We start from the raw sequence: 23610 nt of genomic DNA on the forward strand, positions 1-23610 counted from the left end.
CGACAAATAAATAAGGCCAAATAATAATATCTACTACTTGTCTTCTCTGCTACTTTCAGACGAATTTTTAAGAACTTGAATTTGTATAATAACTTAAAAATGAATAGTGTTAATAATATGCCCGAGGATTGTGCGAAACAATGGGAGATATTATTGTTGTTATTATCATCGGAAGAGAAGAAAATCGATCGTACCAATGAAAATGAAATCGACACAATGAATTATTTTTACAATAACAAGGGAGTACAGTATGTAACTGTGTAAATCTATGTAGAAACTCTTAATTTTTTTTAAATGCAAAATGAAAACGAAACTATAAAGAAATTAATCACTCTTATTATTATTTGCATTGAACTACTTCAAATTGTTATAAAATACAAAATAAGCATTGCTAGAGCGGAGTTTAATTTAGTTATAATATAAATAATTACACTGTATTCATTAGAAAGCCACCACAAAAGATAAATAAATGTTTGAAAACATCAATAATGTCCACATCCAAATTAAACAAGAAATAAATTAACAAAATAAATATCATAAAAAAATCTTATTACACATAATAATTAAAAGGCTTAGGTTACTCCATGTTAATTAAAAAAAAAAAGCCCGACAATATCTAGTAGAGCTATTTTTAATAATGCATATTTGCCTCCATTTTCTATAGGTATTTCTTTATTATACTTTTACTATAAATTACTAAATAATCATATTAGGAATACAATAATTTGAAATTTTAATATTGTATATTATGATATTCCATAGAAAAATACTTCTCCATTGGCTGCAACAAATGAAAATGTCCTATGCCAGAAAAACAAGTGAATCAGATACAGCTTTAAAATGTGATGAAGTGTCTTTATTTTGGAGACTACGAGGCAATGAAAAATTTCGTGCTAATTTACTGGAAGAAAGTTATAAGTGCTACACCAGCAGTGTATTATACGCTAAACATAATAGTCTTATGTATGCACTAGCATTGGCTAATAGATCGGCAACTTTATTGCGCTTAAAAAGATTTCAGGTTAGATTATGATTTGTATTACAAATATTTGTTAACTTTGCAATACAATAACTGTTCATAACTTTATAGAAATATGCCATTCCTATACTATAATAACTATGATATTGGATATTGCAATGTTTCCTGAATTATATCATTTTATGCACACATAATCTCGTACATATTATCTTTCCTCTTTTCTGACTGCTTACTAAAATACTTTATAATTATCAAAAGGAGTGCCTCTCAGATATTACAATGGCATTAAGCAATGGCTATCCAATCGAGCAGCATCACAAGTTGTTGATGCGCCGTGCAGACTGTTACATCGAATTACAACAGCGAACCGAAGCACGTGCTTCACTGGATGCAGCTATCCATCATGCTGATTCTTTGAATTTTTCTGCTGTTAACGCTAGTAAGTTCTATACTATATTTAATTTACCCGTTTTATTTTTAATTATTATTCAACTTAATTGCATTGTTTTAGTGGAGTTTGACCGTCATTTAAAAATCTTGGAAAGAAAGCTGGAGTCTGTAGTAGGTGACACAATAAAAGAACCAGTCAAACTACCTGATTGCTATATGGGGTTTAACCCACAATTCCAAGCCGCTTCTAATGCAATAGAACTCAGGTCAGTTTTAAATTTAACAATAATTAAGAGTTGCAGGTAATCTGTGATGTTTTTTATTTTTTGAAGATAGTGGACATTCCTCTAAAGTTTAGTATGGAGTAAAGTCTGGGTTTATATTAGCATTGCATTATTAAATTATCTTAATACATAATTAATGGTATAATTGAGATAAACAACCTGATAACATAAACAAGGGCTTTTTATCTTTTGTGACCCTAGTTTTAAAACAAACTTTTCACAAGTCTATAATTTTTGTGACAAGCTTCCTATACATGAAGATATATATTATACTATGAAAAATAGTACAAATTTATTAGTTTTCTGCAACAAATCATAAAAAAGTCAATCACTTTATAGATTATAAAATGATTTAGACACCCTGCCCATAATTATAAATCTCTATTGATTGTGTAACTTTCCATAACCATAAGAGGTTATAACTATAATTGTAATAAAAACCATTTAATTTAGTTATGCTAAAAATGTATTATCACCGTGCATAATGGTTGGTAATAATAATTGCTAATAGCAAAGGTTGGTCGCTAGTTTATAAATATAAATTTGTATGTACAGATGTAACGACACAGTGGGTCGGCATGTGGTAGCTAAAGCGAATACAAAACGGGGCGACGTTCTGTTCTCAGAGGAGCCCTACGCGTGGGTTACTTTGCCCTCCGATGAGAAAGTTTGTGAGATGTGTTGTGAAGCTGACATTAACCCAGTGCCGTAAGATATATACAGATATATTTCATTTTAAAGTAAGGTTTTTATGCTTATATGTACGCCTTGAAGAAATTTATTTTTTCTGTACATCACGCATATAACCTAAAGTCGTCGATGGCAAACCTCTAGTCTATATATAATTTTTATATTATAAGATATATTTTATTTATAAATTTTCTTTTTTATACAACATTGGTTGGTTGCTACGTGATAGTAAGTAGTCACCACTGCCATAGATCAGTCATAGATATTGACGCCGTAAAATTTTTAACAATTTCTTACATCGCCAATGCACCAACCACCCATGGTAACTAAGATGTTATGTTCCTTGTAGTTACACTGGCTCGTTTACCTTTCGATACCAGCTTTAAGTATCTCTGCAGTGCGGTAGAAGTTATGATGACTGGGACCTGGTAGGGACCACAAATCCACATCAATTTTTATATATATGTTGTTTATTAACGTGAAACATTTTTTTATATAGTTTTATACTTCTCTGTAATCAGTTATATTAAAACAGTATTTCTATCTTAAATTATGTTAAACACAAATAAACAGACAGCAACTACCGTCGGTAGTGTTGGTGGCTTGAAGGATTTAAGAACAGAGAAACTGTACCTGTAACATTGTGATCCTATTTTGTGTAGTCACTGTTTATGCAACTGGCGCAGTTTATACATGGGTACATCACTTTACCATCAGAGAGCTGAGTTGCCTGGCTGCAATTTTATTTCTCGAGTTCATGCCGCACTTGGCTGTTTCGTTATCAGTTGCAGCGTGTGTTCGCGTAGCGTGTACTGCAGCGAGAGTTGTCGCGCGCTCGCTCTATTCCACCGCTGGGAATGCGAAGCGGCGCAGTGCGCGCTCTTTCCCACTATAGGGATCGCGCATTTAGCTTTAAGGTATGAAATTATATCCTTAATGTATGCGGGTAAGAAGACAATCACTCATCACCTTTAATTTCTCTTTCTTTTGTTCATAATATTTATATATAGAATATCAACTGGACCGTATTGTGCAGATGTTCCAACTCACGGAAACAAATATGAAATTAAACTAATGTTATTAAGATCCTAAAGACAAACTTATTCGATTGTATGTTATAATAAATAAATGGTACTATAACTACAAACTTCGTTTTCTTTTTTAAATCTTAATAACTTAAATAAAATTTTCAGTGGGTTGGAAAATATATACAGGTCAAATTAAACCATAGCATTTATACAGTGACTGGATATTATAAATTATTTTCTATATAGGGTGTTACTAATAAGTGCAAACAACGGCTTCCCCGTGCCCCCGCGGCGTCTCCCCGAGCCGTGTACAGCCACAGACCTCTTCAAAAGCTACGCACAAGTTGATAAAATTAAAATATACGACAAAAATACGCCGCCATTCTACAGAATGTTTAATCTCGTCACAAACTTCGACAAAATGAACAATATGGACTATATACAGTACGCTTTGGTGAGTAGTAGTAGTAAGTACCCTACATCTGCCGCCGCACAAAACATTCACGCAAACTACATTTACAAAAAAATCCTAACAAGCAAAAAACGGCCTTATTAAATACACCTCAATACTTTTTTAATATTATTTAAGTGACTTTATCTTCATGTTACTTGACGGACTCTGGTCGTATATCACATAAGAATGCAGTTGAATCTCATAGTTGTGTAATAATAATATTGACTACTAGAATTATAGTGCGTGTGTCAAATTTTTCTAAATGTCCAAAGTATGGCCGAAAAATATGTACCAAAACGGATCAAGAACCAATTATTCAATTTCCAGTTTTTTTTTCTCTCACTAAAAAGTACATTGCTTACCGTTGGGTAGATACGGGCCCTCTTTTTTTTCTCTAGACCATCGTTTCCCTAATCAAACATTTTTCCCTGTCCTTACATAAAATATAGTTTAGTGTATGTGCGTGTGAGCGTGTGTGTAACTTATTGACCTTACACAGACAGCGACGATGCTGACCCTGTACCTGGAGAACTTCACGTTGTTCTTTGATTACTTGCCGTCTAAAGTGCCTTGCTCCTTGTCTCACGCGGAGCTGAGACTGTTCGCGGCTGCTGTCATTCTTCGCAGTCTCGGACAGCTCGTCTGCAACGGACATGCCACTCTGAGCTTATCAACCGTTGAAGAGGCTAACGGAAGGAACGGTGAGTAATATCCCTATTATTAACATAATTTATTATCTAATATCTGTCGTTCTGAGCGATCTCAAGAGAGACCATCCAACTAAGCAGGATATTTTACAGTGCATAAGTGTGTGCTCAAACACAGGGATACGATCAAAAATATAACCCAGGCGCAGGATCAATGACTTTACGTGTTTTCCGAGTCACTTTTAACCGTCCCGGCCTGGGGTTTGAGTCCAAGACTTGGGATCTGCGGCTTTATATTTAGCCACTAGGCCAACGAGGCAGTCAGTATCTAATTATATTGTGATTCACTTACAACAGACAACAAGGGCTGGGGAAAAGCTTTAAAAAATATGTTTTAATTACAGAGCGTACCCTTACGGAGAGGGAAGTGCGACGCGCGACCGCTATCTATCCTTCTGCAGCCATGATGAATCACTCCTGCGACCCGAATATTATCAATACGTAAGTAAGGACGCTAATAATAATAAATATAAATTGGTCTGGATTACTTACCTTGTTCGTTAAATAAACAAACATTACATACCTACTCGTATCCAATACGACTTTATATATATTATTATTGTTTTCATATAGAATAACTGAAGTCCTTTTTACATTGAAGTACTTTTCACGTACACCCAAAGTGTAATCATTTAGATATTGTAATCCCATTATGTAATTTCACCTCTCAACTAGATAATGATCTCAAGTACAAATAAGCTTATGTTATTCAATGAGAAGCCACTCGAGATATAACTTGAAAAAAATATTAGAGATTCAACATATGTATATCGTCATTGATTGTTATAAGTGCAACATGCTTATTATACTAAGCGATATTCACTTAGCTTGGATAAGCATCTAATAACATTTTGTATTCTAAATGAATTGTATAGTGCATTGCAAATCATTAAAACCATGACAACAATAATATAGGTTCTACAAGAGTCGACTAATAATTCGTTGTTCGCGCGAACTGTCGCCGGGTTCCGAAGTACTGAACTGTTACGGTCCGCACCGCGCTCGCGAGCCGACCGCGCAACGACGCTCGCAACTGCGCGCGCAGTACATGTTCACCTGCAACTGCACCGCGTGCAGAGATAACGAGCGAAAGGACTTTTTGGTAAGTGGCTAAATGATGTTAAGTACCTGTGTATTGAAGAAGTATTTACTCATTACAAATATATTAAAGATTAGCAGTATCCTTTTTATGCTCCGAGGGCAGAATTAATAAAAGTAGCCTATGTCCTTCTCTGAGCCAACTCCATATCAAATTTCATCTAAATCGTTTCGGCGGTTTATGCGCAAATAGGCAACAGTTACTTTTGCATTTATGATATTAGTATAAATTTTATAGATGCATGTTTCTTACATATAATTATGAATGCGCGTCCTAACTGAATAACTGTTATTGAAACATACACATATATAACATTTCTGCGCTGTTCCGTTCCTTAAGATCGTACCGTGAAGTTATTTCGCCAGTATCCATAAAAATTGTCTTAAAAATGTTATGTTGAAAAAATTAGTATTTCCTAAAACATGCGCGTCGAAACGTTTAAATTCACAAACTTTTCAATATTATTATAGAAATAAAAATGTGAAAAAATATCTGGCACTACCCATCGTTCTAACATCTACCCAATTGACGTTTAGAAACAATATTAAACTAGACCATTATTAATGTTTTTTTAAAGTAATTGTTAGTACTCCACAGATTATCGACTTTGCTTTTAGTTTTATTATTGTTGTTATTGCGACCGTTACTAACAATTGAAAGGTTATTCTAACACGCCCCTAATTTATACTATTTTACATATGTTTTATATTTATATATGATTACATATAATATATTTTATGACTTACAGATCTAATAATCTTGTCTGTTGAATTTTGAAGTAGATACACATAAATAATAATGATTATTATTGTTTAGCTGTTATTTAGTGCATACGCGTGCCAGTCGTGTAAAGGCCCCATATCGTGGCAGAGTAAGCAACCGCGCTGCCAACAGTGCAGCGCTGAGTTTCATCCGGACCGCGCACTAGCTCTGATCGATCGAGCTGAGGAGTTAGCTTCACAAGGTATAATTCAGTTGGATTAAAGTTCAAAAATTTATATGGCATTAAAAATTGTGATGCTTGCATACAACATTAACAGCCAGTAAATGTCCCACTGCTGGGCTAAGGCCTCCTCTCCGTTTGAGGAAGAGAAGGTTTGGAGCATATTCCAGCACGCTGCACCAATGCGCGTTGGTGGAATACACATGTGGCAGAATTTATTTGAAATTAGATACATGCAGGTTTCCTGATGATGTTTTCCTTCGCCGCGAGCACGAGATGAATAATAAACACAAATTAAGTACTTGAAAATTCAGTGATGTTCGCGTTCTAACCACTGGGCCATCTCGGCTCCTCTTGCTTGCATACTTGTTATAATTATTCGCTTGCCTTCATCTAATTCGTTTCACTTATTAGTTCTGAGCAGTGTTTTTTATAAACACTGGAAGATAAAGCATACTTTTATTGGCGATTACCTGACCCCAACGCTTTCTAACTATCATAGGGCTGTTGGGACTAAGTCGTTTGCACGAGTTTAGATGAGAGGCTCTGTCTACAACCATACGACAGTATCACTTAGTCAGCTAATTATTTTACCAATGCGTTGAAATTTGAAATTATCATTAGGAAAAACGTTTTAGACATAAAAATATCAAAACCGTAACCTGACTACTACTAAAATAAGTCACCGTTAGCTTGTCGTATTCGATTATATAACTCTAGTATTTATGTCTAGCCGAGCTGGCGGTCTGCTTGGAGAGCCGCTGCGACAAGATGTTGGCATCGTACCGATTGAGGCAGCAGGTGTGGCACCGACACCATGCGGGACTAAGAGTCACCGCCGACAAGCTAGCCCGGCTGTACGCGGACGTCGGTAAGTGAAAACTGGATGGGTCTTAACTAGCCACTAGAGATATTCATTCCATGTTTGATTTTAATTTTTTTTTCTTTCTAATTATTTTACCTGCCAGATTTTAATAAAGGGAATTATTTACAGACAAACCGACTACTTGGCTTTTGTTTCCACCGTTGAACTTAGTAGCTGATGATATTAAGGTCCTGGGTTCAACTGGGTAGAGTAAAAAAATGTTATTTCTGTCAAGAAATTCTCTTTGGCAACCTGGAGTTTAGAAAATACTGGTTTTATTTCCGTGCTTCAGTGAACACGTTGAACCATTGGTTCCGCGCTTTTCTTTATCTAGTTATGACGGATGGCCTCTTTGCAGTCATGACGGATGTAAGGGTGTTAAAGTAAAGATTGCAAATATGTATAAGTCTTCAGCGCAGTTGGCGGTCCTTGTATCCCTTAACTCATTCTTTATTTTATAAAAAACATAAAATTCACTTGGCTCTAAATCTGGTCTATTGTGGATAAAAAGTCTTTTGAGCTCCAATTTGAGTAAAGCATTTGAGTAAAGCTGTTATTCTTTAGAACCAACGTGTTGTCTTGTAAAAACATTACGCGTTTGCATCATTTTCCTCTTCTTATAGGCTCGGTTGGTTCTTTCAGTATTGTTGTTACGGAAATATCCAAATGATGATGATTTATTATATTATTATATTTATGATATTTTCTTTAAAATTCATTGCCGACACATATCTAACGAGGCCTCTTTTGGTGCCATTGTGTGGAATTGCTTTGAATCAGTCTGGAAATGATGAACAATCATATACCGCACGAAAATCTGTGTAGGATATTCACTATAACTCCATAAAGTGCTTAGCTTTGACGTTGTCCATTCGGTGTTGCCTTGGATGCAGCGTCAGCAATCTCGGCATAAAGCTTGTTCTAACTTTTTCAGGCCGAGATGTCTCGATCCACAAAATCATGGTTATTATTACTATTGTACCCTAATGACTAATATTCTTTAACCTTTTATAATTATTATAAATGTGTTATACTTATCTTGGAACTTTCCACGACGGTGGGTTCAGACATCTTAAATCGATACTCATGGTTTCAAAAGACCATGCTACTTAAAAATAATGATTTTACAGGACTTCCATCTAAATAAGGATTTTAGCGGAATTTATTTCCCTGATAAAGCACCTTATCTCAGCGCGATGTTCTATTTTATGTACCTATATTGCAGTTTTCTTATGGCTCGACTGTTTTTTAAACGATTTCTCATAAAGATGCCACAGGTTTAAGACGTGGTATATAGGTGACTATTGAATAAGTTGCTTATTATAATAATACCACGGAAGTATACCTTACCACTCACAACGTAGTCTCATAGACCAATCCTCGTTTCGTTCAGATATATATATTATTAGTTCGATAAACCACTTTAATCTATTAATATTGTAAACCTTTGTGATTTTTAACAGGTGAATTCAGTAAAAGCATGGATCTTATAAAGCAAAACATTCAGAATCTTGAGTATCAATTTGGGTCGTTCAGTGTAGAGGTAATAAAATGTGTTTGTTTATTATAGGTTATATACATGCAATTATTTATAAATATTAATTAGGACGTGCTTCGACTTCGCACAGGTTTCTTTTTAATTTCATTTTAATAACTGTACCTTTAAATCGATCATAATATTAACGCCCCCGCCGAAAATCACTAGAATCTCCTAGAAGGACTAGTTCTCAAGCAAAAGGGCATAAAAAGCGTACATCTATTATCTATGGCCTATAAAAAATATTCAATTTTACCAGTACGAAGTCAGAGCAGCGGCTAATTTGTAATCTATTAAAAATATTTAATTTATACATTTCATTTAGGTTGCCCATGAACTGAGGAAGTTGTCAGACGTTATGTTAGAAAGAATCGTCAATTCTTCTCAACATGTGGATCACAGGTATTACATATATATAGCAGCAATTGATATCTCCTTTAGTTTTTGAGTAAAGAGCGCACAAACCGACCGAGTTACAGTTAATTTTATTATATTATAACTGTAAACCGGAGCCAATTAAAGAAAGCTTATTGACGACGTTGCACGACTAAATCACTACGCTAGTTGCAAGTACTGCGAGAAACGCGAGTACATTAAACACATGTTTAGTAATAAATACAACAGTAATTGTAAAAATATCTGAACCCGTTTTAGCGATAACACTAAATAACAATTGATATGTTTATAAATTTTTCAAGATTGATAATTGTAATAAACTATTTCTTTCAGGGAGTGGTGCCTTGAAACCCACAAAATAATAAAGAAAGCTATTCAGTTGATGGAACTGAATTATGGTCCGTGGGAACCGGTAGTGTCAAGGTTGAAAGATCAGGAGGCGCTTGTATCTTCTCTTCTAGCAGAGAGCAGGACTCCGGAGGCAGCAGATTGCATTCATCATAATTTACATTACAACCTTAAAATTTAAAACATTTAAACCATAGCGAATTAAAATCATTTTACTAAAGATTCAATGAAAGTATGTAGTTATTATATTAAAAACTTTCAGTAAATTTTCATAGTTACGAACGAATTTTATTGTTTTTGGTACAAAACGTCGTCACCGTACAGTATAAATAAAATCAGATAATAAGACACAGTATTTCATTTCATTTGAATGATAACACACAAGTTTTTTTTAGGTTTTCACGTTTCTTGCATGCTGCTGACACTATGCTTGCTTTTTAAGTAAACATTTTAATTATTAGGTATCTGGCTTGATTGCATTTCGAGCATTTTGCTCAGGTTTCGTATCGATCTCCATTAAGAACAGAGAGAAGTTTTGGTTAATTGAAATCCTATGTAGCGGCGTTTGTTAGTCAGTTACATTTGAAATAAGTATAAAATGGGCACTTAATTATTTGCTATTTTCTTTCTTAGACTGATGGACGTTTTGACAGAGACGGAAATGGAAGACACTTGTATTTCATTATTGCTAATATTTAATTTTTAACTTTTCTGTACATATTTGTATTGGATTTACATATTCTTCCGCAAAATGGCTTACTTCGTTCTGCGGTGTAAAGAATTGTTAATATTTCTTACACTGGTCGTAACTTCACACCGGGTGGCCTACAAGCCTGTCTACCTACCTACTTTAAAAAAATCTATGGTAAAAGGCTTACCTTTATTATGGTCCGTCTATTGATACCATTGAACCAATGAAAACATGTTCTTGTTTAAATTCTTTAATTAAGATTAGGATTACCACCAGTAGTGGTAGCGACATACATTAATATTATTAAACAATTTATACAATAAAATTAAATAACTTTTGTGAAAGAAATAAACATTTAACATTCCGCCTCATAGCCCGGTGACAAGTAAGCTACTTAAGTTTTCGTTTAGAGAATTGAATTGCGATTCAACTTGAAAATGCTAGCATTTTGGCCATTTCTCCACATTGTTATAATTGTACTGAAGCAATTTTTATTTCTGACCTGTATATAATTAATTAAGTCCTCAATGCAAATAAATATATATAAACTATACAGTACAACAGTGATCATCTAAATGATTATATTATCTTAGAAATATTAATAATTATCATCTAGTGACATTTATTTTTAAGGCATAGACAACAATCTTTAAACAATTTTGATTGCAGTCGACTACCTGAGGGTTGTTGCTAAAATATGAGATTTTCCGTTTACGAACGTTAAAGAATTAAATATCTGTAGAATGACATACACGTTAATAAAATAATAAAAGTGCAATAAGCAAGTATAACTTTAAAAGTAAAGTTTTTAATATTTTCTTGTTAAAACTATATTTTAAAGTTTGGTAGTGGTAAGGTATTAGTGGTGAATTTTTAAGTATCTCTAAATAAATCCTATTTTATGATTGAAAGTATCATAGTAGTTTGTCAAGATTTTGACAGATATAGATGTCTTGAGATGTGTCAAAGTCTTATTTGGAACTATTGGTGCGGTGTGCTGCAAGTTGCTGCGAAACAATTACACTTCAGTCGGTGCTCAATATATTAAACCTAAACATATATAAACTATTATAATCTAATTTAAGATGAGATGCTGATCACTATAACATGTTATTTTTATTTCTATAGCCTATTCTAATTGAAGATAAACAAACTACATATATTTTTACATTCTATGCGATTGGCCAATAGCTCTGCTATAATATGCACAAAAAAAATCTTAATTTATATGTATTTATTTATAATAAAATACTTTTCCGCTTAACTATATATATCCATCATATTACTAAAAGATCGACAACATCGCCGACATTAAAAAAATGTTTTTCTCGATTCCGTAGTGAATCTCGTAGATTAAATATCTCGAACAATTATGCGTCAATTCAATTACAAAGTTCTTCATCACTCCTCTTGTGGTTAGAATAGGCTATACTTATAGATATTAAAATTTATTTCTTAGATTCTTGTTACTTTAATTAAATACTTGTTTTGACCGTTTAAAATATTTGATGTGCATTTAATACAAGACTCGATTGTTTTATAAATATTTTGTTTTTTAATTGGCTTATCACATTATATTGATTTAAAGAAAAAAACTGTCATTGAAGCGTTGTCAGTGTACCGAATTGACTTTAATAAATATATAAGTGTATTCATCCAAATTGAGAACTCGAAAAAATTTTGTATTATCTAATCAAAATGCTGTTAGAATATGACCTTTAGAAACTACATAACGCGGTTATTTAATGAATCGGGCGAAAAACACGGAGATGAATATACCAAAATATGAGTACATTTTCTATAAATGTCAATTTCATATGTATAAAAAATAATGTTCAAAGAAAAACATAAATGAAGTCCTGCTCAACTTATGGCACATTATATAGGCTGAGTGTCTTGGTCAAACTGTACCACATATCTAATAAAATAAAAAAATACATTATTGTATAGCTATACAATAATGTAATACCCACTAGCTATACCTAGCTATAGCTAGTGGGTATTTAGAGGTGTCACTTGATATGGTGCTCTACTCCAAAAATGTCCTATCCTAACAGCATTTGGAATGCATAATAAATTATCGTATAAAATGCGTCACTACATTTTTTTTATAAAGAAATAATTTCATATAAAGAAATATACCAAGCATCACTTTCGTAATGTCTCACTTTAAAAAAATATAAATGCACTTTAATTCTACTACCACCGATTCCATGAAAAAGTAATGATAAATTCTCATTCATTCTCCTCCTACAGAAGGTAACTAGGTATAATCGAAATCTATGTTTCTCCTATAATTCATACATCTATTGATAATTGTTGCCCCACGAGAACAATCTTAATATAAATTTGTATCCATCCATTATCCAATCGTTTTGTATTTTTACATTTTCTGAGCTAAATTATAAGTACTTAACATGGGAGCCGAAAATCTCATCATTATAAATTTATTTTTTAATTATTTATCAATTTAATATTTACTTAATATTGAGTCTTGGCCAGATTATATTTGGAATTTCATTACGAAACATATCGTAGATCGCACGTTAAAAATGCAAACAAAAAATAAGTAACGGGTTTCAATTGGTCATTATATCTTTTTAGCATAGATCCGGGTATTAGTCTACAGTGTGTTTTCGATTTTTAATCAATTTTAATATCAAATGATAGTGTACGATGAAACATTTATTAATATCATGATAAAGATATTTAATACTATCACATCTACGTAACTACAATATAAAAATATTTACATGTAAATTAAAACATTACTACTACATATTACAACAAATGTACATTATATTACCAGTATCTCAATTTAAAAACACCTCAAGCATTGGTTTAAAATATATCGTTTGAACAATATAATATTTCAATAAAGTTGAAAAACAAACTTACTTTGGAATAATTAAATTCATTTTTCATTCTAATTTAAACATTTAAACTATATTTTAAGTTATTTTAAGCTTTGATGACCAGAAAGTAATTACAAAAGAAAACTAAAATTTTGAACATTATATATAAACATATGACCTTAACTACACATAGTTTTATATAAATTAAGAGTTGTACAAATATTTATTTTTATTGATGTAATATTCAAGTATACATCAAGGTACCACAGAACTAATAAAGCAAATTCGAGGCCCGCTCAAATAAGAAAAAGCGTGCTGTTTATATATTCTGATTGTGGAAAGGCCAAAGAATTAAAATATATATAATATATTTATATAATTTTGATAACTAATTTTAAATTTCAAACTTAATCCCAACTACAACATTTATGAAAAAAAATGAATATTTATTTAATATTCCTATCTAGCCAAAATTACAAAGTTACTATATAACTTTATAGTTATAACGAAAGTACTAAAAATGATTTTATACTTTAAAAATACGATTTTAAAGTTTTACATTGAGTAAAATGTACATAATTTGTTAAAAAATAAAAAAAGAACATAATTTTTAACGATTAAAAATTTTAAAGTATAATATTAACATAATTTACAGCTTAGATGTTTTAAAATAAAATTATGTTATTACACATAGCTAGATATTTGATTTCAACTACATCACATAAGTGTACATGCCTGGTTTATATTTTAAGATAAATTACACTAGACATTTAATGCAAAAATGCACTTTTGATAGAATGCGCATGTTTTAAGTAGTACTTTAGTGTGGCCTCTAACTACACTGCGTGACTTATATGAAAGGTTATTAAGTATTCCTACTTGTGCAATTAAACTAGACGTAATACAACATTTTCACTATAAGTTATTTCTTCCTCTTCGTCTTCTGGTTCGTCCTCCTCCTGTATAAAAAACGAATTGGAATAAATTATGATTGTCGTCTGGATTTAAAAAACGATAATATTATTTGTATTTCAAAATTTCAAATATTTTATTTCTTCTGTAAGAGACACATTTGTTAATTCTTTGTAAGGTTAATTGATTTAACTGAGTTTATAGTGAATTTATCAGCATTTTAAATAATTTTAGTTTACTTAAAGATAGTTATTATTTACAAATATATAATTATGTTTTTATTATACATACATCAAAGCCAAAGCAAGTATCTACGTCCTTTTCAAGTTTAATGCTTCTCTCTAAATTTTTCTGTTTAGCTTGCTCAATATAAGCCTGCTTCTTTTCCATTTCATCTTCTTCATCCTCTTCCTCTTCTTCCTCCTCTTCTTCTTCTAAAAAAAATAACAAAAATTATTGACATTTAAAAATGTCCATAACCATAATGTAAAGATAATAAAATAAAAGCAGAAACCTATGTTAGTATATCATATGATTAAAACATAGTAATATTGTCTGTCTAATTTGAATTAATTGATCAATATCTTTGATTAGTTAAAATCTATACAATATTTCACAGCATACCAGGAGGCTATGTTACAGTAGAATCTATGCTGGGGAACTCTGTAGTAATAATCAGTACATAGTATAAATTGTTACTAAACCAGACAAAGAACTCAATAGTGATACACCCTATTACACCCTATATATTGTTGGCTAATAGCAAATGATATATTACTCAAGAATTTATTAATGATAGTCTATATAAGGATATTCAAATCTACCTTGTTCTTCCTCCTCCATATAATCAGGGGCGACGACAGCAACCTGCTGCTCAGTGCCATCTTCCAGCTGAATCACCTCAAGCACAACATATTGCTGCCCTTCACCATCTGCCACAGTCACCAGCTCGCCACGTTTGAGTTCATTGTTGCCTAGTTCTATCTTTGTTATATCCCCATCATTGCTGGAGTCGTCCAACTAAATAACAAGTTACTTTGATATACACTTTTTATAACAAATAACATATATAACATAACATGAATAAAAATATGTATATTTTATTTGTAATATAAAATACAATGCATTGCAAAGAGATATACATATTCGCTAGGCAATAGTAAAATATTCAATAAATAACATAACAATTCATTTTGATGATAATGTTTTCGCAAGGTGCTTTTTTTTAATTTAATTATTATGTTGTAGTCAAATTTACATCTTTCACAAGCAAAAAAAATACCTAAAATTTACAAATGAATTCTGATTCAAATGACTCATTACATTTAATAAATGTAATTCAAAGCAGGCTTGAGCTGTTTAACAATGACAATAGTAATGCGAGAACTGTCATGTAATTTATCTGGAATCTCTAACAATTAAAACCTGACTTGACTGAAAAAATTATGTGTAGGGTTTAAAAGCATAATAACGCTAAAAAATATATCTTTTATTAGCAAATCGCATTTAGCAATAAAATATTACGGTGCTTTTAGGCATAGTCACATTAAGTATAATAAAATGTATCTGCCGTACATTCCAAATTTATTAGTATCTTTTTTTGAATTAAGTTGCGAAATAAAGAATTACATAATAATATAGAAAAATTCGCGACCACATTCAGCACATATTATTAAATTTATGAAGTATAATATAATAGACAAAAATAACAGTTTTAGAACAAGACATTGTTTGGTTATTTTGAATTTAATTAATATGAAATTAATTATGAACAACATACATTTCTTGATCCTATTCAGCAGTTTATAAATAGGTTTTGTTTCTGCATTTAATTGTCAAAAATAAATTCTACAGATACTTAATATATAGAACCAAAAGTATTCATTTTATAATAACTAAATTCGGATTTAAATTTAAGCTAGCAAAAATGACAAGATAATATTTATGCAATATGAGAAATGTTGGATGGTTGAAACTAATGAATGTTTTTTCTAGTGGTGATATTTATACTACAAAATAATAAAAATATGTGTTAACTATAACCAATTAATTAATTTTTAATTATTATTTTTTATTTATATGAATAATAAATAAATGTTTAATTTTAAATTAGTCCTGAGACCCACTACAACTCAAATATAAAAAAAAGTTATTCGCCAAACTATTTACTTAAGAAAGAACAATGGTTTAGAAATAAAATTAGGTAATCATTTAAGGTTAGCAGGCCATGGTTGCCAGAAAATACGTACCTTCATATTTCCATCAATAATTTTAATTTTTCTCTGACGACCAAGTTTAAGGGCAAGGGCTCTCTCATGGTGGCCTGATTCTGGATCATGAATAGCAAGATGTCTGATTAAATTGCCATTGTGCGCGAATGTCCGTTTGCATTCATGGCATGTGTGTGTCTTCTCCTTAGGAGGCTTTGGCTCATAATTGGGGTTGTGGTACAAGTTTTGATGGCGACGCAATAGTTGCTTTTGCCTAAACAATAACAAAATTCAAAAATTAGCAGGATATACATTTAAAATAATCAAGCTATGTTTTTTCAAACCGCATTTTAGGTGTCTTGTTTTTCTAATAATTGCAATGTAATCTCACATGGTCCTAGTAACTTATTTTAAAAAAGACAATAGCAATAAGTTTAAATAGCAACACAATTTTTTTCTTTAATATTTGTTGTTATATGTGTACAGGTATATCTTTATTATGAAGAAACCCTTTATATAAAAGAGATATACCTAAATGACTGGTCACACTGATCACATACGAAGGGCTTCTCGTCCGTGTGTTTGAGCATGTGTGACTTGAGATGACGTAGAGTCGTTGATGCATATGGGCATAGCTCGCATTTGAAACACTTTTCACCTTCATGTGTCTGGATAACAAATAGTTTATTAGTCATTTAGAAAGCATTCAAATTTTTAAAATTCAGTACACAGTGGATCTCCGGTAATCCAACCCCCTCTAATCTGACATGTCTATTATTTTTGAATATTTTGACTATCTTCGCTGATGTAGATAATGCATGATTGAGCAGATACTTGCCGCCACTAGTATGCTCGATGTGTTTTTGTTTTGATTGCTTAGTTTGTTAGATAGCAAGGCACTCTTTTGTAAAAAAATCCGGACTACAGGGTCTTAGGCAGTACTACAAATAAACAGTACAATCTAACAAATTCGATAGTCCGAAACTGCCCTGCAAAACGTTTTTCGGATTATCGGAGATCCACTGTATTTATTGTAAAGCAATATTAAAAAAAAAAAATATTAAGAAATCATAACAGGCATATCTAATAAAAGCATGATGTATAATTTTGCTCACCTTGTTGTGCATTTTACACGAATATCGGTCTGGGAATGATTTTCCACATCTTTTGCATTTAAGAGGTTTATCAGAAGTATGCAATTTTTGCACGTGTATGCGTAAATCCGTTTTACGGCCGCATTTTGTTGGACAAAGTTCACATGCAAACACTGGCTTCTCTGATACTGTAAATAAATAGTAATAAGGATGAAGGTTAAGTGAAAATTTTTATTCTTAATGATAAGCTATATAATAGACTTTTGATCTTTACCATTGTGTATCAGCTTGTGAGCCTTAAGAGAGTTGGATTGTGTAAAACACATGTTGCAATGATCACATTTGTAAGGCTTCTCCCCAGTATGTGTACGCAAATGTCTTTTCAACTTGAATGTATCTTGAGAGGCATATGTACAGTGAGGGCACTAGAAAACAATATCTTTTTATAGCAAGTTTCAATAATATGTTACATACCTGGACTTCGTCAGTTCAGGGACTTACAAAGAAAAAAAAATGTAACTACAGACATTTGTTTAATTATATGTAGATACTACATAGAGTTTAACACATCTGTTGTGTTACCTGGTATGGTCTTTCTCCAGTGTGACAACGTACATGACGTCGTAGTTTGGAAAGCTCTACAGAAGCATAATCACATTCAGAGCATTTGTGAGGCTTCTCGTGAGTATGGCGGTAGCGTACATGGCGCACCAATTCTCCTGCAAGTAATACATTTTTTTAAGAAATAAAAATACTAAGTCAACCATTTCATTTTTTATGAAATAATCTTAAATTTGCAAAATAATTAGATTAATTAAAGGTTGCCAAGTACACATCCCATAAACACAAAATTATTTAATAAGTAATACCTGAAGTAGTAAAAGGGCTTTTGCAGTATTTGCAAACATGAGGTTTAACACCATTATGCATGTTGACATGGTTCTGTAGAGATGCAATAGTTTTAAAGCCACGCTCGCAAATACTGCACTTGTGCGGTCGTTCCTCTGAATGTGACTTCATATGGCGCAGCAAGAGATACCTGAGATAAATGAGTATTTAGACTGATAACAAATTACATAAAATTGATGAAAATATATGACTGTATTATTAATATAGTTACTTCACTTTTCTTTGCAAACTAGCTCTCAATGTGTTATTACAAAGGACTAAGCATCTTAGTTCCCTTATATTATAAAAAAAGAGTATGAAACTCACCGCCTATGACTTGTGTAAGTACAGAAATTGCATGTGAAATGTGGTCGTACACACTTGCTACGTTTTGAAGATGAACTTTTGGGCTAAAAAGAAATCAATAAATGTAATTGCTTATACACATATATTTGAATTATAATAAATATCATAGAAATGAAATATTAAAACAATAGAAATACCTTTACAGGTTCATCACCATCATCAGAACCCTCTTGATCGCCTTCCTCTTCCTCCTCAAAAGTGTACACGTCATTACCCTTTTCCTCCTAATTAAAACAAAAATTCAATAAATTTTTGATTATATTCACTATGACTTAAAAATTATTACAAAATTTAAAGAGCAATTAAATGTTTTATGTCCTAGTGAAACTGTTAAAATGTTATGTCAAACTTTTAATACATTTATATTGATGATGAAAATATTTGATTAGTTAAGCTATAAGTCAAATGCATATTTTATTATATTCTTAGAAAGCTGATAAATCAATTCAAGTCTTGTTTGGTTACCATGATACATAATAAACAATGACATCTTAGAGGAGTTATTTGAGAATGGGCAAGATATCTTCAAAATATAAACATAAAATTCCTGCACCCTGAAGCTGTAATTTGATATAACTGAACTTGAAGTATTATTTTACCGTTTATAATTGTATATTACAATTGCCATTACAAAAAATAGCATAATAATTATGGAAACTTTTGCAAAATTTATTGAATTTTTATGACGAGACTGTGTTGTTTTATGTATTATTCAGATCAGATCTTACCTTCACTTAAAATCATTTGAGACTCATTTAGTACGAAAAGGTAATTTCCTTTAGTATGAAGATAGTAATATGTTTTCAATCAATACTAATACATGAGAATATTTTTTTATAAACACTACATGTGGATGTTTTGAAGATTTTAGAATATGTAATATAAACTAAGATCTTTGGTTTTAAGTGTGAATGTTCTTTAAACTTATAGCTAAGCTCTTTTAGAACAAAGAAAAAGTACATTAAACAAAGGGCAACAGCAGTAAAACAAAAGTAAGCAAATCTGCCAATAATAGGTCTACAGAAAGCTCAAGATGCCACAAAGTGATGCTATGTCATGAAGTATATAGTAGGCTCCATACAAATTTATAGGTGATCTAAATTCTACACTATAAACATTAAGAAACTGGGGACACCTTCGAGTGGTTTAATAAAAGATTACCTGATCCACCTTTATATCAATGTTCATTACTGGTTTATTTTCATCTTGCATTACTAGCACATAGCTGACTTCACCATTTCCTGTTTCTGACGGTACCAATGTGACAGTTTGATAACTATCTCCTTCAACCAGCATCTGTGACTCTTCTGATATCTTAAATTAAAGGATGATGTACAATATTATATTTATAAATTAAAATAAATAATGTATTACTTTAATTTTAGTCTATTGCAAAATACCTCTTCATTGTCTTGAGTTACTTCTGCTGGTATAGAAACAAGATTTTGATTGTCACCAGCTTGCTGGTAGTAGTAACGGCCTTCTTCATCCACAAAGTATGTCACACCTGTATCGGCCTCTTCATCTCCGCTGCCATTTACTTGAATTAAAATGTATCATAAATAATAGTTACAAATTTGTTTTTAAATTATTTGTATATCCAGTTTTTACAATAGTTTAGTATATACATCTGTTCATTGCTGCTCAATGGATTCCATAGGTTTTCATGGTTGTATTATTGAATTAATGTAAAATTAAAAATCAAAAATATAATAATAACTAAGCACAAAATTTATGAAGAAAGGTATGTTAAGTTTTAATTTGTCATGTGTAAAATATCACTCATGAAAATGATGATATTTAGATTAAATATTATTAATATGTGCTCATTCATTCTTCATTGTCCACAATATATCAAGATTTCATTAAAAACATTGTAATAAGTGTTAACATGTTTATAAATTCTTCTTCAGCGTAAATTATGCTTACCAGCTATAACTGTAGTTGTTTCTTCATTATCTTGGTCAAAAGAGTTCAAATAAGATTGTAGTATTGTTTTTCCTTTAGTTGCACTTTTCTTATCTGGTGGTGGCATTTCTCTAAAAAAACACCCATAGGATAAAACAAATTAAAAACAAAGTTATGAACACTTAATAAGTGATTCTTATAGTGAATTTATTATATGATCACTTGAGGGCCTTTTGTCTGGTTTAATGAACGAATATATTCTATTATTATACTAATATATTCGATTTTTTTTGTTCTTTATCCTTTTTTATTTTTATTTTGTGAACCAACAACCAGAAGACAGAATAATATTCTATTCATTACAAGATACATTTTTGTTACTTAATACGAATAACTAAAAACATTCTTGTTAATCGGTAGAGGCTATAATAATGTGTAGAATATGTACATATACGATAAGCTTTTTTTAATTTGTAAAACAGCAATAATTCATAGAAAACAATATCGATAAATGAAGAATTTAGTGTTAAGATACGATATAAGTATTATTAATGATGCGAATGACTTGCATTGGCATATCATATCAATATGCATGAGCAAAGAAATATTACATGTAAAATTTCTACCTACTGTATTATAGTCCTAGCATGAAATTAAACCGAGGCAGTGTCCGCCATCTTATGTTCGACTAACACAGTTAACTCAACCATGTCCGAAACTCAGTTTTAATACACAATATTTTTTACAAAATACTTATTATTCACAAACACTATATTATACTAACAAATTACCGCCACTCAGAAAATTGAAAACTAATGAGAAAGATCACAGACGGCGCTGTCGTCAGTGCTAACTTGATAGGAATAGAATATATTTCTCGATTCATGAACTTCACGTTTGAAATGGCCACGTTACGAATATTAGTCCTAAAAAGAATATTGCCGTAATCACTTGTTTAGATTTATTCATTTTAAAGAAGATTAATTGTACCTGAATCTTTTAAGAAGAGCTTCTAATTTTTCTCAACGAGGGCGTTTCAATCAATTCTTTATAGCGATTGTGACGCCGTAATGGCGGACGAGAGAACTACAAAACGTAACAAAATGACTAGCAGTGTTGCTAGTGTAAAAATAGTTACAGCTTATTTCAAAATAAAGGTTAGCCTACAAAGATGATAAAAATATAGATTCGGTCGATTAATAATTACAAATTTATAATTTGATATTATTCTATTTTAAATGAAGAAAAATTTATTGTTATAGTAATTATATTACTAAAAAAAGCTTTCAGAAGACTATGGAAAAGATTCAACACTATTTAAGAAATTAAAATTATTGTGAGCAAAGTAATATAGTTGAATAAAAGTTGCTGAATTATTGTATGCAGTATAGTAAATTATTAACAAATAACTTTGATACGAATTATCTATTATATTATATCAAAGTGATAAGCAACATTATTTACCTCTATTTTTTTATGATAAATACGATATTATACCCAAGTGATAAGAAACAATTTTAGAATCCAATACAATAGAAAAATTAGAAACACATGACTCCATAACCACTGTCAATTATTTATTTTGTCTAGGAAAAAAACTTGCGAATAAATGGTCAATACTAAAACTTTGTGATTATATACTCATAAGTAAATTAAATTATTGAAGTGATATAATTGTTCATGATGACTGACTGTACAAAGAACAAAAGACATGAACACAAAACAGAAAATGAAGACAAAACCTTTTCAAATCATGATGACAGTTGACTTGAGTCATTTTCATAATATTTGTAGTTTGTACTAAAGGAATTGTTGTAACGAAATAACGTTATGAATCGCGGAATGAATGCTGAGTGCGCTGTAATAAGACAGAACTTTGTCAAATTATGAAAAGTTGACATAATGACAGTTGAGTCATTTTCATAATATTTGTACGTAACGAAATAACGTTATGAATTTAATGATATAGTTAAGTCACTTAAGACTCGTAAGCAACGTTGACAGTATTCTCAAAAATTACCCCGCTAGTAAATAAAGGTAAATAAACACTTCGATCTCTGTATTATAACTTTGAAGTAGTCAAGTTAAATAATCGCAAAAACAACGCAATCAATTAAGTTTTTTCAACATCTTCATTTGTCCGTTGTCGTAGTGTGAATGGACAATAGGGTTTGCGATAGTCTGATCTCCTGACAATAAGTGTGGATGATATTTTCATAATCACAAATAATTGTTAAATAATAATGTGGTTAGAACATCACAAACAACTTCGAAAATATGTAAATTGCATATAATTAACAGGTCTTTTTTAGGATATTTATTAGTTTCGTCGTTATCGCTTCTAAGTACGTTATTTAATACAAGGAAATAAGAACTTTTTTTTTATAATAATATAGCTATTGATATCATCATTCAAAATAGAAAAAGAAATGAATTACAGAAAATAAAATCAAACTGCCTTTAAAAATAATACGTTTTATAATCATATATTTGTATCAGTCCATATTTTTAAGGATTATTTTATTTAAGATGGCTGTGAACGCCATATATGTAAGCAAGTACTAATTAAAAGTTTCTATACTCAATTCGGGACCATAAGTTATAATGCATACTTACATAAATATAAGTTATATTGCACGATCGAAAGCTGTTGCCACTATTATCGTCGTTTATCTATTTTAAGTTTTGACTTGTACGATAAATATGTATATTTATCTCAACCTGTCTGCCTACAAGTCTACACTAGACGACTGTATTTTTTCGTAAAATTTGGGAAATTGTAATTGTGAAAAGTATCGAAATATGAAGATCACCTCTACTATGCCACTTTAATCAGATTCTTTAAGGTATATACACTTTATCATTGTTCGATGAGACTTTATATGAATAAAAATTAATATACTTACCAATACGAAAAATCGTCGTAATAACATAATTTTACACAATACTTCTGCTCTGAAACTTGA

At 31.1% G+C, this 23610-nt stretch overlaps 2 protein-coding genes across 5 annotated transcripts; one reads left to right on the top strand and one right to left on the bottom strand.

Annotated features, from left to right (window-relative positions):
- LOC125076076 (SET and MYND domain-containing protein 4-like) lies at window positions 1–9930 on the top strand. Of its 2 annotated transcripts, XM_047688024.1 has the most exons (15): window positions 1–248; window positions 763–1021; window positions 1238–1418; window positions 1491–1635; window positions 2209–2361; window positions 3129–3260; window positions 3618–3825; window positions 4325–4526; window positions 4877–4973; window positions 5448–5634; window positions 6448–6595; window positions 7308–7445; window positions 8903–8982; window positions 9302–9378; window positions 9706–9930. In XM_047688024.1, the coding sequence occupies exons 1-15, from the start codon at window positions 100–102 to the stop codon at window positions 9899–9901; spliced, it is 2352 nt and encodes a 783-aa protein (XP_047543980.1). In that variant the 5' UTR covers window positions 1–99; the 3' UTR covers window positions 9902–9930. The 2 variants fall into 2 exon arrangements, 1 of the variants encoding a protein (XP_047543980.1); XR_007120285.1 differs by lacking the exon at window positions 8903–8982 and having other exon boundaries at window positions 9706–9739.
- A 3459-nt stretch (window positions 9931–13389) lies between these two features.
- LOC125076104 (transcriptional repressor CTCF-like) lies at window positions 13390–21765 on the bottom strand. Of its 3 annotated transcripts, none has more exons than XM_047688065.1 (15): window positions 21635–21765; window positions 20666–20775; window positions 20137–20276; window positions 19907–20050; window positions 18874–18960; window positions 18698–18780; window positions 18352–18521; window positions 18065–18201; window positions 17757–17907; window positions 17504–17670; window positions 16920–17056; window positions 16428–16662; window positions 15003–15198; window positions 14470–14612; window positions 13390–14225 (listed from the first exon to the last, which is right to left on the bottom strand). In XM_047688065.1, the coding sequence occupies exons 2-15, from the start codon at window positions 20769–20771 to the stop codon at window positions 14154–14156; spliced, it is 1968 nt and encodes a 655-aa protein (XP_047544021.1). In that variant the 5' UTR covers window positions 20772–20775; window positions 21635–21765; the 3' UTR covers window positions 13390–14153. The 3 variants fall into 3 exon arrangements, with proteins under 3 accessions (XP_047544021.1, XP_047544019.1, XP_047544020.1); XM_047688063.1 differs by having other exon boundaries at window positions 19898–20050; XM_047688064.1 differs by lacking the exon at window positions 21635–21765 and adding an exon at window positions 21275–21428 and having other exon boundaries at window positions 19898–20050.
- Window positions 21766–23610: the final 1845 nt, after the last annotated feature.

The sequence above is a fragment of the Vanessa atalanta genome, chromosome Z (genome assembly GCF_905147765.1).
Source record: "Vanessa atalanta chromosome Z, ilVanAtal1.2, whole genome shotgun sequence".
Classification (NCBI taxonomy): Eukaryota; Metazoa; Arthropoda; class Insecta; order Lepidoptera; family Nymphalidae; genus Vanessa; species Vanessa atalanta.

Bases quoted from the DNA above. Each gene is read 5' to 3' on its own strand.
- LOC125076076 (XM_047688024.1), top strand. From the start codon at position 100: ATGAATAGTGTTAATAATATGCCCGAGGATTGTGCGAAACAATGGGAG. The intron at 249-762 runs GTATGTAACTGT...GATATTCCATAG, and splicing joins TACAATAACAAGGGAGTACA to AAAAATACTTCTCCATTGGC. The intron at 1,419-1,490 runs GTAAGTTCTATA...GCATTGTTTTAG, and splicing joins TTTTTCTGCTGTTAACGCTA to TGGAGTTTGACCGTCATTTA.
- LOC125076104 (XM_047688063.1), bottom strand. From the start codon at position 20,771: ATGCCACCACCAGATAAGAAAAGTGCAACTAAAGGAAAAACAATACTA. The intron at 18,781-18,873 runs GTATTTCTATTG...ATTTCTTTTTAG, and splicing joins ATGGTGATGAACCTGTAAAG to CCCAAAAGTTCATCTTCAAA. The intron at 18,522-18,697 runs GTGAGTTTCATA...CATTTATCTCAG, and splicing joins ACTTACACAAGTCATAGGCG to GTATCTCTTGCTGCGCCATA.